At 43.8% G+C, this 13,667-nt stretch overlaps 1 protein-coding gene across 1 annotated transcript in view; it reads right to left on the bottom strand.

The window, feature by feature from the left end:
* The window catches only part of kcnk17 (potassium channel, subfamily K, member 17), a 33,743-nt gene extending 22,721 nt beyond the window's left edge, over positions 1 to 11,022 (bottom strand). Inside the window, exon 1 of the mRNA XM_052025452.1 lies at positions 10,810 to 11,022. Within this exon, the coding sequence (XP_051881412.1) occupies positions 10,810 to 11,022 (213 nt within the window). The remainder of the gene's footprint in view (positions 1 to 10,809) is intronic.
* Between the last annotated feature and the right edge of the window lie 2,645 nt (positions 11,023 to 13,667).

Genomic DNA, 13,667 nt, shown 5'->3' with positions numbered 1-13,667 from the left:
CATGTACCTGTCCAAGTGCCTTTTAAATGTTACCTGCCTCAACCACTTCCTCTGGCAGCTCATTCCACATGTGTACCACCCTCTGCGTAAAAAGAGTTGCCCCTCAAGTTCCTATTAAATCTTTCCCCTCTCATCTTAAACTTTTGCCCTTGAGTTCTTGATTCCCCAACCCTGGGAAAAAGACTTGAGTGCATTCACCCTATCTATGCCCCTCATGATTGTATACACCTTTATAAGATTACCCCTCAGTCTCCTTTGCTCCAAGAAAAAAAAAGTCCCAGCCTGTCTAACCACTCCCTATAACTCAGTCTGGGCAACATCTTTGTAAATATTTCTTGCACTCTTTCTGGTTTAATAACGTCTTTCCCAGGGTGACCAAAACTGAACACAATATTCCAAATGCAGCCTCACCAACATCTGAGAGAAATAAAGGAGTGCAGATGCTGGAATCTCGATGAAAAACACGATGATGCTGGAGGGACTCAGCAGGCCAGGCACGGATGCTGTCTGGCTCACAAACGTCTTGTACAACTGCAACATAACATCCCAACTTCTGCACTCACTGCACTGACTGATGAAGGCCAGCGAGCCAAAACCCTTCTTCACCACCCCGTCTCCCTGTGATACCTGTCTACCTGAGGTCATGCAGCACCAGAGAAAAAAAAACTGAGTTAGTTTTACCAGTTGATGACCTTACGTCAGAACTGGCCAGAACTCAATAGAGCTACAATGCTTTAAATAAATCTAACACAAAGCACAGAAAATGCAGGTCCGATTGCATCTATGGAGAGAGAAACAGAACCTGTATCTGACGTCAACTACACACTTCATCACCTCCTCCCCATCCCATTACACCATGAAATGCCATTAATGCCCCCTCCCTACAGACCCCGCCCAACTTGGCATGCACCCCCAGCATTCGTTTTCATCAGAAGTTTCCAATTCTGACAGGAACTGGACTGGCTGGTTATCTGAAACAATTGAATTCAATTTAGAGTGTTGTACATATAAAGTTAGATTTTGTTTCAGTATTTTGGGCTTCGTTAGAGGCTAAAGAGAGAGAGAGTTCCAAGTGGGAGTGTGATGGAAAATTATGAGAAACACAGGAGACTGTAGATACTGGAATCTGGAGCAAAAGACAAACTGCTGGAGGAAATCAGCGGGTCAGGCAGTATCTGTGGAGGGAAATGGACAGTTGACATTTTGGGTCGGGACCCTTCATCAGGACTGAAAGAGTTGAGGGGAGGTGGCCAGTATAAAGAGGTGAGGAGGAGGGGTGGATCAAGAGCTGGCAAGCGATAGGTGGATCCAGGTGAGGAGGGGTTGATTGGCAGATGGAGCCAGGTGAGGGATGGAGGGGTGGAAATAGTGACTGGGAGAGACAACAAAGTCATTGAGTCATACAGCATGGAAACAGGCCCTTCGGCCCAACTCATCCATGCCCACTGTGTTGTACAGTGAGCTCGTCCCATCTGCCTGCGTTTGGCCCATAGCCCTCTAAACCTTGCCTATCCATGTCATTATCTGGATGGCTTTTAAATGTTCTAATGTGCCCACCTCAACCACTATTTCTGGCAGCTCCTTCCAAATCAGCACCACTCTTTGTGCGGAGAAGCTGCCGTTGATGTCCCTTTTAGATGTCTCACCTCCGATCTTAAACCTACTGTCCTCTGGAGATGATGGAATCCAGTAAGAAAGGAAGGTGAAGAGAGGAACCAAGTAAAGGAGGGAGGGTGTGTATATGGGTTCAGTAGGAGGAGGCGAGGAGGTAACCAGTTATTAGGGTTACAGGCTGATGCTGCCAACCCAGCGTATTTCCATCTTCTTCTGTCTTGTTTCACATTTTTTAATCACTGGCCAGTCCTGAAGAAATGTGATGCTAACTCAGTCTTTCCCTCTCCACGGAAGCTGCTGGCCCTGCTGAGCCTTTCCAGCATTCTCTGTGGTTTCAGCAACCGTCGTGTACGCTATCTCACAGTTCCTGCTCTCTCTTTCGTTCTCAGTCACCTCCCACTATCTGCATCTCTTCCAGACAGATTAGCTGCTACTAACAAGCCTTCATCGCTCTTTGTCAGTGTGCATCATCCATCTTCTCTCAGTCCCTGCCCTATTGCAGACATTTCCTTTGCGTTCTCTCCTCTACTTCTTCTTTGCAACTTAAAATACTACAGAACATAAGAAATAGGAGCAGTAATAGCCAGTTGACCCAAGCCTCCTCATCCACTCATTAAGATCAGGGTTGATTCTACATCAATGCCATTTTCCAGTGCTATCCCCATATCCTTCGATTCCCTAAATATCCAGAAATCTATTGATCTTTGTTTCAAATGATCTCAGTGACCGAGCCTCCACAGCTCTCCAGTGCAGAGAATTCCAATGATTCACCCTCCCTGTGAAGAAATCAGTCCTCATTGGCCTACTGGCTATTCTGAGACTCTCACCCCTGGCTCTAGCTGGACTCTTCAGCCAGGGGAAGCATTCTTCCTGCACACAGCCTGTTGAGCTGTGTAAGAAATAGGTGAGTTTCAATGAGATCTCTTCTCCTAAACTCTGGAGGATACAGCCCCAGTCTGCTCAATCTTTTCTCATATCAAACTCATCAGTTCTGGAACCAGTCTATAAGTTTTTGCTATACTCTTTCCATGGCTAGTACACAATACTCCAGGTGTGGTATCACCAAAGCCCTGTATAATTGCAGCAGGACCTTTACTCCAGTATTCAAATCTTCCTGTAATAAAGTCAACCTACTAGTTGCTTTCTTAATCTCTTGCTGCACCTTCATCTTGGCTTTCAGTGACTTGCATACAAGGGTATCTAGGTACATAGAACATAGAACAGTACAGCACAGGAACAGGCCCTTCGGCCCACCATGTCTGTACCGGACACGATGCCAAATTAAACTTCTGCCTGCACATGATCCATATCCCTCATTCCTGCATATTTATGTGTCTATCAGCCTAGTATCTGCTTCCACCACTTTCCCTGGCAGCCCATTCTAGGCACCCACCAATCTCTGCGTACATCTCCTTTAAACTTTCCCACTCTCACCTTAAATCCACGTCCTCTAGTACTTGACCCTGAGAAAAAGGTTCTTACTATCCCCTCCCCCCCTATCTATGCCTCTCATAATCTTATAAACTTGTATCAGGTCTCCCCTCAGCCTCCAACGCTCCAGAGAAAACAACCCAAGTTTGTCCAACCTCTCCTTATAGCTCATACCCTGTAATCCAGGCAGCATCCTGATAAATCTCTTCTACACCCTTTCCAAAGCCTCCACATCCTTCCTGTAATGGGGTGACCAGAATTGCACACAATACTCCTCATGTGCCCTAACCTCACACCTGCTTGGATTGAGCCTCATCTACCATTTCTCCATCCATATCTGGAACTGATCTACAGTATATTTTGTTTTATCCTTTGACAGCTCTCCACACTGTCCACAGCTCTACCAATCCCTGTGTCATTTACAAGCTTACTAACCCACCCATCCACATTTTCATCTAAGTCATTTCTACATATACCACAAACAACAGAGGTCCCAGCACCAATCCCCGCGGAACACCACTGGTCAGGGACCTCCAGCCAGAATAACAGCCTTCCACCCCCACTCTCTGTCTTTAACGGGCAAGCCAATTCTGAGTCCAAACTACCAAGTCACCATGGATCCCATGCATCTTAATCTTCTGGATCAGCTTACCATGAGGGACCTTTTCAAATGCCTTACTAAATTGGGAAATTGGTATTACTGTCACATGTACCAAGGTACAGTGAAAAACTTTGTTTTGCATGCCATCCATACAGATCATTTCATCACATCAGTATATTGAGGTAGTACAAGGGAAAACAATAACAGAATGCAGAATGAAGTGTTAGTTACAGAGTGCAGTGCAAGGTGCAAGGCCATGACGAAGTAGATTGTGAGGTCAAGAGTCCATCTTATCATACAAGAGGTCTGTTTAATAGTATTATAACAGTGGGTTAGAAGCTGTCCTTGAGCCAGGTGGTACGTGCTTTCAGGCTCTTGTACTGTCTTAGCCTCATCAACCACCTTCGTCACTTCCTCAAAAAAATCAAGCAAGTTTTTCAACATCAATATGACTCAATCTCTCACCACTTGAAAACCAATCTGCATTTCTGTTTTGCGCACAATGTGGATAACTTCACAGTTTTCCACATTATATTCCTTCTTGTCCACTCCACTCAGCTGGTCTATAGCCCCTGGAAGATTTACATCTTCGTCCCTGACTCACAATGTCACCTGGTTTTCTATCATCCGCAGATTTGGAAATTTGACCTTTAGTTCTCTCAGACAAGTTGTTAATGTAGATTGTTAATAGCTGGGGCCCAAACAACAACCCCTATGGTAACCCACATAATCACAGCTGCCAACCTGAGAAGGATCCATTTATCCTCTTTGCTTTCTGTCTGAAAACCATTTCTCAGTCTGTGTCAGTTTTGCCCCCAATTCTGTTTGCTCTAACCATTTGACCAAAGGCATGAGAGCCTATAAAAAGCTCTCTGAAAATCCAAATAAACCACACAACCAGTTCCCCCTTATCTATTCTACTGGTCACATCCTCAATCAATTCTAGTAGATCAGATTTTCCTTTCATAAATCTGTACTGATTTAAAGTCAAAGTCAAGTTCCATCATGGCTCCATTCTGGACAGAACTCTCCCCAGCATCGAGAACATCTTCAAGAGGCGGTGCCTTAAGAAGGTGGCATTCATCACTAAGAACCCTCACCATCCGGGACATGCCTTCTTCTCATTGCTACCATCAGGGAGGAGGTACAGGAGCCTGAAGACCTACACTCAACTTTTTAGGAACAGCTTCTTCCCCCCCCCCGCCATCAGGTTTCTGAACAGTCCATGAACCCATGGTCTACCTCATTATTCCTCCTTTGCGCTTTCTTTTTTGGTAATTTACAGTAATTTTTATGTCTAGCACTGTACTGCTGCCACAAAACAACACATTTCATGGCATATGTCAGTGATAATAAATCTGATTTTGATCCTGAGTTTATTGTCATGTGCACAGGTACATGTGTACACAGGTGCAATGAAAATCTTCCTTGCAGCAGCATCACAGGCACATAGCATCAGATAAGCAGCACTCACAAGAAAAAACATAAATAATGCACAATTTTTACAAGAAAGAACATAATTAGAACAAAACAAAGTCCATTTTAGTGCAAATTGATCAAAGTGGTGATAGTGTTGCTATACTATATTACTTTTTATAGGCTTCATGCCTTTGGTCAAATGGTTAGAGCAAACAGAATTGGGGGCAAAACTGACACAGACTGAGAAATGGTTTTCAGACAGAAGGCAATATACTTTTAATCTCCCAAGTTATGTCATGCCCAATATTACAACTACTATTCGGTGCCCTAACTCCTACCAATGTTTTCTGCCTTCTGCTAATCAGGTAAATACGTAACAGTGGACAGTGTTTCTTAACATGCACCAAACTGATTCTAGTTCTACATCACGATCTGCTGAGCCAAGATTGCTTCTCACCACTGCACCAATCTCCTCCCCTATTAATAATTACACAGCACCTCCCTTGAATATTGTTGGACGTCGAGAACCCAGCTTTGGTGATCCTGCTTTTTCCACAGTGGGAATAACTTGTGCCGTTAACTAATCAACTTATCTTGAAACAAGACTGCTTTCAAAATTCTCCTGATTCTGCTGAAGGTTCTTTGACCAGAAATGTCAACTATGTTTCCTTCCATAAAGGCGCTGCCTGATGTGCTGAGTATTGCAGGCAGTTTTTGTTTCTTATGATGGTAAAAGAACTTAGAACATAGAGCAGTACAACACAGGAAAAGGCCCTTCAGCTGACCATGATGCCAATTTAAACTGCACGTGGTCTACATCTCTCAATTCCCTGCCAGTTTATGTGTCTAACTGCCTCTTAAATGTCCCTATTATATCTGCTTCCACCACTTCCCCTGGCAGCATGTTCCAGGCACCTACCACTTATGTGTGAAGAAAACTTGCCTCGTAAAGCTCCTTTAAACTTTCCTCTCTCACCTTAAAGCTTTGCCCTTCATCCGAGTTTCCCACCATGGAGGGAACATTCAAACTCCACAGAGACAGCACCCAAGGTCAGGATGGAACCCGCAACCTTGGAGCTGTGAAGCAGCAGCACTAACTGATCACCACCATGCCAGTCTGCATATACACTGGACCCATCAAGTTAAAGTACTACAGTACAAGGAATGCAAATGAGATGGGTTTCTTTATCCATGTCTTGAAGAACCAGCAAGGGAAATGACTATTTTAGATTTTTTTGATGCAATGAGAAAAGGTTAATTGGTAATCTTATTGTAAAGAGGTCTTTAGGGAAGAGTGACCAAAATACAGTGGAATTTTACATTGGGTTTAAAAATGATGTAGTTTAATCTGAGGCTAGTATTTTAAAGCTAAAAAAAAGTATGAAAAACTTCAAAGTAAAAAGTTAAAATAATTAATTTATATAAAACCATATTAGCACATAAATTAGCAAAACTCGTAGACAGTCAGAATCTTTTTCCCAGGGCAGGAGTGTCAAATACTAGATGACATGCATTGAAGCTGAGGGGGGGGGGGCAGTTTAAAAGATGTGCGCAGACAAATTTTTTTACACAGTGGTGGGTGTCTGGAATGGGCTGGAAGGAGATACGATGGTGGAGTTCAAGAGGCTTTTAGATAGACAAATGAATAGGCAGGGAATGGAGGGATATGGATCACGTGCAGGCAGAGGGATTTAGTTTAATTGAGCATCATGTTCAGCACAGACATTAGGGGCTGAAGAGCCTGTTTCGTGCTGTTCTGCGTTATTATCATTAATATTCGCTTAAAATAACAATCCACTTCACTTCACTTACTTTTTTAATGGAGGTCCCATTTAAATGATTGGGGCCACACTGTATGCCAGCCATTCTAAGTGTACCTGGTCCCTTGTCTTGGTGTGATCATTGTGAGTCCAGTGGCAGAAGGGGAGGTCAGATATGTCACCACCTGACCTCTGTTGCATCCTGTACTGCAACGCATAGAAGTCAGCGATGCACTGACTTCTGCATTGTTGCTGGCCAGTGATTCTCCCAGAATTTCCCAGGTTGTAAACATCTTCTCTACTTGCAGTGCTAAATTTAGTCAGCTTATAGTGTAATGGATGGATCAATCCCATTTTAAATCCACTATAAAACAAGAAACACAGTTAACATTTCAGATTGAAGACCCTTCGTCAGATGTTGCCTGACCTACTGAGCGTTTACCAGATTCAAGGACAGCTTCAACCCAGTCCTGATGCATGGTTTCGACCCGAAACATCGACGATTCCTTTCCTTCCACAAATGCTGCTTGACCAAATAGAGGGATATGTGGGAGGAAGGGTTTAGATAGTTTTTAGGCGAGATTTAAAGGTCAGCACAACACTGTGGGCCGAAGGGCCTGTATTGTGCTGTACTTTCTATGATTCTATGATCCGCTGAGTTCCTCCAGCAGATTGTTCATTGCTACAGCTTCTATCCCGCTGTTATCAGACTCTTGAACGGACCTTTCATATGCTAAAACATGAACTCCCCAACTCTTAATCTCCCAATCTACCTCGTTGTGGCCCTTGCACTTTATTTGTCTACCTGCACTCCACTTTCTCTGTAACTGTAACACTATATTCTGCGTTCTGTTTTCATTTTTACTACTTTGATGTATTTGTGTATGGCATGATATGTCTGGATGACACGCAAACGAAGCTCTTTACTGTATCTTGATACATGTGACAATAATAAACCAATTCAATCCAATTGATTTTCTATTTTTGTTTCAAATTTCCAGCATTTGCAGTTTTTTTGATTTCCATTCATTAGGCTAGCCTGTTTTAATTTACATGTGATAACCAATTCCTTGGTTTTTAAATGAATAAAAAAGTTGCATTTCATTCCACTCCCCAACTTGACAGTGTGTGGTAAAATAAATATAGCGGCTGTAATAGAACTGGGAAACATTTCACGCCTCTGTGAACAGGGAGCTTTTGAATCATTCAGCAGCGATGCAAATGAGAGCAAAACAAAGGGAATTTTGCTGACACTATTAGATTGCACCCCACCTTACAGCCTTGCATGTTTACAGAGGATTAGTGTTTGTGTACAAAAGAGTTTACCTCAGTCAATGTCTGATATCTGCTGTTTGCTTTAAGGGATACTTGGGCTGGGTGTTCAGTGAGTGCATGAAATAGGACATACTTCAAAATGGTTTTGTCTGCTTGCTGACAATGTTTGCAGCTGATCAATAAAAACTTGCCAAAGGTGATCTTAACAGCTCAGCTGCTGTGTGCATTTTGCCGTGTGGTAACCATTAGATGTAGGAACAGAATTAGGTCAACGGTGCTGAGGTCGAGAAGGTTGAGAGCTTCAGGTTCTTCGGCATGAACATCACCAATAGCCTGTCCTGGTCCAACCATGTCAATGCTGCGGTCAAGAAAGTGCACCAGCGCCTCAACTTCCTCAGGAGGCTAAAGAAATTTGGCATGTCCGCTTTGACCCTCACCAATTTTTATCAATGCACCATAGAAGGCATCCTGTACAAGCTACCAGATGCATCACAGCTTGGTGTGGCAACTGCTCTGCCCGGGACCGCAAGAAACTGCAGAGAGTTGTGGACACAGCCCAGCACATCATGGAAACCAGCCTCCCTTCTGTCTACACTTCTCGCTGTCTTGGTAAAGCAGCCAACATAATCAAAGACCCCTCCCACCCCAGACATTCTCTCTTCTCTTCCCTCCCATCTGGCAGAAGATACAAAAGCCTGAAAGTACATACCACCGGGCTCAAGGACAGCTTCTATTCCACCGTTATAAGACTATTGAAACAGTCCCCCAGTACCAATAAGATGGATTCTTGACCTCACAATCCACCTCATCATGACCTTGCACCTTATTGTCTACTTGCATTCTCTGTACTTTCTCTGTAACTGTAACACCTTATTCTGCATTCTGTTATTATTTTCCCTTGTACTACCTCAATCCAATGTTGTAATGAAATGATCTGTGTGGACGGCATGCAAGACAAGTATTTCATTGTACCTTGGTACATGTGACAATAATAAACCAATTTTTTATCCATTCGGCCCATCGAGTCTGCTCCACCATTCAGTCATGGCTGGGTTTTTTTTCTCAACCCCATTCTCCCACATTCTCCCGGTAACCCCTGACCCCCTTACCAATCAAGAACATATCAATCTCTGCCTTAAATATACCCAAAGACAAATTCCACAGATTCACCACCCTCTAGCTGAAGATATTCCTCCTCATTTCAGTTCTAAAGGGATGTCCCTTTATTCCGAGGCTGTGCCCTCGGATCCGAGACTCTCCCACTACTGGAAACATCCTCTCCACGTCCACTCTATCCAGGCCTTTCAGTAAGGATCGGGAAGAGTCAAGACTCAATCCCTATCCTTCTAAGCATAGGCCAGGAGGCAGTAAGGAAAATTGTCACAGTTTTAAGGTGAAAGGGGGAATTTTTTAAGGCTGAGAGGGGAAAAGTTTAAAGGAGATTTGCGAGGCAAGTTTTTGACACAGAGAGTGGTGTGTGCCTGGAATACGCTGCCGGAGGAAATGGTGGAAGTAGATACACAATAGCAACATTTAAGAGCAACCAATAATCTGCTGGAGGAACTCAATGGGTTGAACAGCATCTGTTGGGGGGTGGGGGATGGGGGGGGGGGTTGGAGGCATTGTCAATGTTTCGGGTCCTGAATGTAGGGTTTTGGCCCAAAACATCGACAATTCCTTTCCCTTCACAGATGCTGCTCGAGCTGCTGAGTTCCTCCAGCAGATCGTTTGTTGCTCCAGGTTCCAGCATCTGCCGCCTTTAGTGTCTCCAGCAACGTTTACGAGACATTTAGACAGGTACGTGAGCAGGCAGGGAACTGAGCGATGTAGACCATGTGCAGGCAAGATGTGCAGTTTAAACTGACATCATGGTCGGCACAGACTGTGAGTCAAAAAGCCTGTTCTATGTTGTATGTTCAGTGACCCTGGAGATATGGGTTAGCACAGTTAGCCTGCATCCTTGTCCTTAGTTACTACAGCAAGCATTTACAAGAAGGTTGGGTTAAAAAAGGATTTGGAGTTTTAAATTATTCTGCCCTACTTCCCCACCCCCGACCAACCCACCACCACTCCCCCCCGTCCACACTCCCATGGTCAAACAGGGGAACAGTTTCATTGCCCACAGAACTGCATTCAGACAACTAAACGCTGCTGCCAGAGTAGAGAATAAGTAAAAATAATCACATCTTGCGGTTATCAGCACATAACTTCATGGATATTTGACAACTATGTCCTGGGATTTAATCATGCTGCTATGGGAACTGCAAACTTCATCACACTTTGAGTTATAACAGTATAAGGATTATTGTTATGATTCTTTGCCCTGACTGAGGTATTGGAAAAATTCGGCAGGAAGATATTTTTAAAATAACTAGACTTTTAACATAGAAAACCTCTAGAACTCAGCGCTATTTAAAAGTATAGTCATTGCCAATGATCAGAATTTTCCTCATGGTCTATACCTCATTGGTGTATACCTGCACTGACATAACTTCTTTGACTGATAAGCCTTTCAACAAGAGAATAAACCCAGCTGTACGGCACTTTGGAAATGCTTATATCCCTCACAAATTGACAGTCAATTGGATTTTTTCCGCTTCCTCCTTAATACAGATTCCCTGTTCTAAACACCTTCAATTATCACTCAGTTACCGACTTGCTTCATGAAGTTAACAGGGTTTTACCCCTCCCTAACCCCCGTCAGCTTACCTGTACAAACCTCTCCAGTGCCTGCCCATCCAAACAGCTGTAGTTTGTAAGGAACTTCAGCTTTGCCAGTTTGAAGTTACTCCGAGTGTGAGCCTCTGCCTGCTTTTCCAACACCTGGAAGACCGCAGCTCCCAGGATTAAATACACAAAATATCCCAGCAGCAGAACCACAGTCCAACTGACTCTGATACCGTAGATGGTGAAGTATGACATGGCTATGACTGTGCCTCTAAAACGCACTTCAGCACTAACCATCAAGCACCATCTCACTTGGCTGCGTGAATCAGATGGGCTGAGCTGTGGATGGACTCATTGTGCCAGCTCTGGGGTTTTTCAATGCACCTTGCTGTCTGCATGAAAGTCTTTGCTATTCTCTGCTGGCTGACAGTATTCAACAGATATCCACAGTCAATTTTCTTTTCTTTACAGGCCATTACACACCACTTACCTCACTCAGGCATTTGCTATTTACCAGGGCGTGATGTAGGGAAACATGTTCACGCTGAACAGATGGTTAATAGGATTGTCACTGCCAGGGTTCCCAATTTTCCAATACACAAACCTTGGATTCTGAGAGGGGTTTTGTAAGGTTACTAATAAATACACAAAATTTAATGTTACTTTATTTTTAGACTCAAATTAGCAGCAGGCAGCCACATGTTCTTCCCACTGTGGAAAGTTTGCAGATTATAATGTTAAGAGCTGATAATGGTGTCATATCACATAGAGTCATATATCACGGAGACAGGCCCTTCGGCCCAACTGGTCCATGCCGACCAAGATGCCCATCCGAAATGGTCCCATTTGCCCGCGTTTGGCCCATATCCCTCTAAACCTTTCCTATTTATGTACCTATCCAAATATCTTTTAAATGTTGCTTTTGGACCTCAACTAATTCCTCTGGCAGTTGTTTGATACGTACCGCCCTCAGTGTGAAAATGTTGCCCCTCAAGTTCCCATTAAATCTTTCCCCTCTTACCTTAAACCTATGTCCTCTAGTTCTTGATCCTCCATGCCTGAGAAAAAAGACTGTGTGCATCCACCCTATCTATGCCCCTCATGATTTTATACACCTCTATAAGGTCACCTCTCAGTCTTCTAAGGCTTGATGTGAGGAAAAAAAAGGGGTTTTTGCCCTTCTGATATATTCTAGTGGTGCTATAATCGTCACAAGGTTGTTCTTGATGTGTGGAATCACACCTATGCACCCTGAAAACTCCTAAGGAACTTCTCCATTATAAGTTATTTCTTTTAGAGGAATCTCAAGAGAGAGTGACTCCAGAGTTTAGGGCTCAAGAATAATGGTTATAGCCATTACTTCTGCTGCTCCAATTCACTAATTAGCAACTTGAGCCCTAAACTCTGGAGTCACTCTCTCTTGAGATTCCTCTAAAAAGCTATCTCTGATTTTGATATTGGTCACCCACCACAATGTTTCCCTTTGCAGATTTTGTCTGATGACACACCCATGAAGCTTCTTTTGTTAGTTTGCTCCATTGAATGTCCTATGTAAATACAAGACGTTACTATTTTCATAATCTTTCTTTGTAGAAGAATTTCCTCACATCAGTCTAAGCCCATTTGAACTTGGCTGGTGAACTAACAAAAAAGGTATTATCGTAGGTTCATGTTTTCTATTCCTTTAACCACTCGTGTACCTCTGTAAGACCAAGCTCCTGAAACGTGTCTTCAGCGTGCCAATGACCTGCTCAATGGCACATTTGGCTGTCAACTGGCTTTTATCGTCATTGCTCCTTGGCCTCATTGATTGGGCTCCTCACTGGTGTCACTGGACACATCTTAAGTGCCACATCCATTCAAACTTTGAGGCCCTGCACACGTGGACACCAGTTCAGTGTCTCAAGCACACTCATTCTGACCAGCATCTTCTCAAATTTGGCAATAGTTGTCTGGCCTGCCAAGCAAGTCACCAGTCCTGTGCAGAAGTTAAGTGGTTGCTTGCAGGATCCTGGAAATGTCTCCCAACAGAACTCTGTAAGGTTCCTGAGGTAAAGATGTTCAAGGTGGCAATGACTTTGGTAACTGTAGATAAAGGAATTCCAAGAAACCAGTGGCCCCGTGGGTAAAGTTGAAAATTCATGTTACTATCACTCTCATAGAGTCATACAGCACAGAGCCATTCGGCCCATCATGTCCATGCTGACCATCAAGTACCTAACTATAATAACTTATACCAGAGTATGTTATTAATACATTTACCAGCACTCAGTCCATAGCCTTCTGTGTCTTGGCAGTTCAAGTGCTTTGTCCACTCTAACAGACCAATTAGCATGTCTGAGGGGATTTGCGGGAGTCAGTGGGTAGGAGGCCATTTCAAATACGTTGGCAACTTCACTGCTTTTAACCTTCACCCTCAATTCTACTCTAATCCCACATCCTCATACACTTGAAATACACCCCTTCCACACCATTGCTGGCCACCACCTTTCCTCTACACTTCTTGATCCCCTGATTTGTTATGCTGTTTGATCGACATCTGGTCTTGAATGAGGCACAAGCTCTTTCATTTAAACAATCAGAACTCCAGAACCATTGGCTGAGCCCACTCTCCCACTGCCACTTCCCTTTCTACTTGGTGCTTTGTTCTGAACTGGACTAGTTTTGATTCGAATGCATGTAGCATTTAAGACATCTTAATTAGTCGCATGTACATCAAAACACACAGCGAAATGCATCTTTTGCGTAGAGTGCTCTGGGGGCAGCCCGCAAGTGTCGCCACACTTCCGCGCCAACACAGCACGTCCACAACTTCCTAACCCGTACGTCTTTGGAATGCGGGAGGAAACCGGAGCACCCGGAGGAAACCCACGCAGATATGGGGAGAACGTACAAACTGC

This window comes from Pristis pectinata, chromosome 10 (genome assembly GCF_009764475.1).
Source record: "Pristis pectinata isolate sPriPec2 chromosome 10, sPriPec2.1.pri, whole genome shotgun sequence".
Lineage (NCBI taxonomy): Eukaryota > Metazoa > Chordata > Chondrichthyes > Rhinopristiformes > Pristidae > Pristis > Pristis pectinata.
Note: the sequence above shows the minus strand (reverse complement) of the source record. Positions and strands in the feature narration are given on the sequence as shown.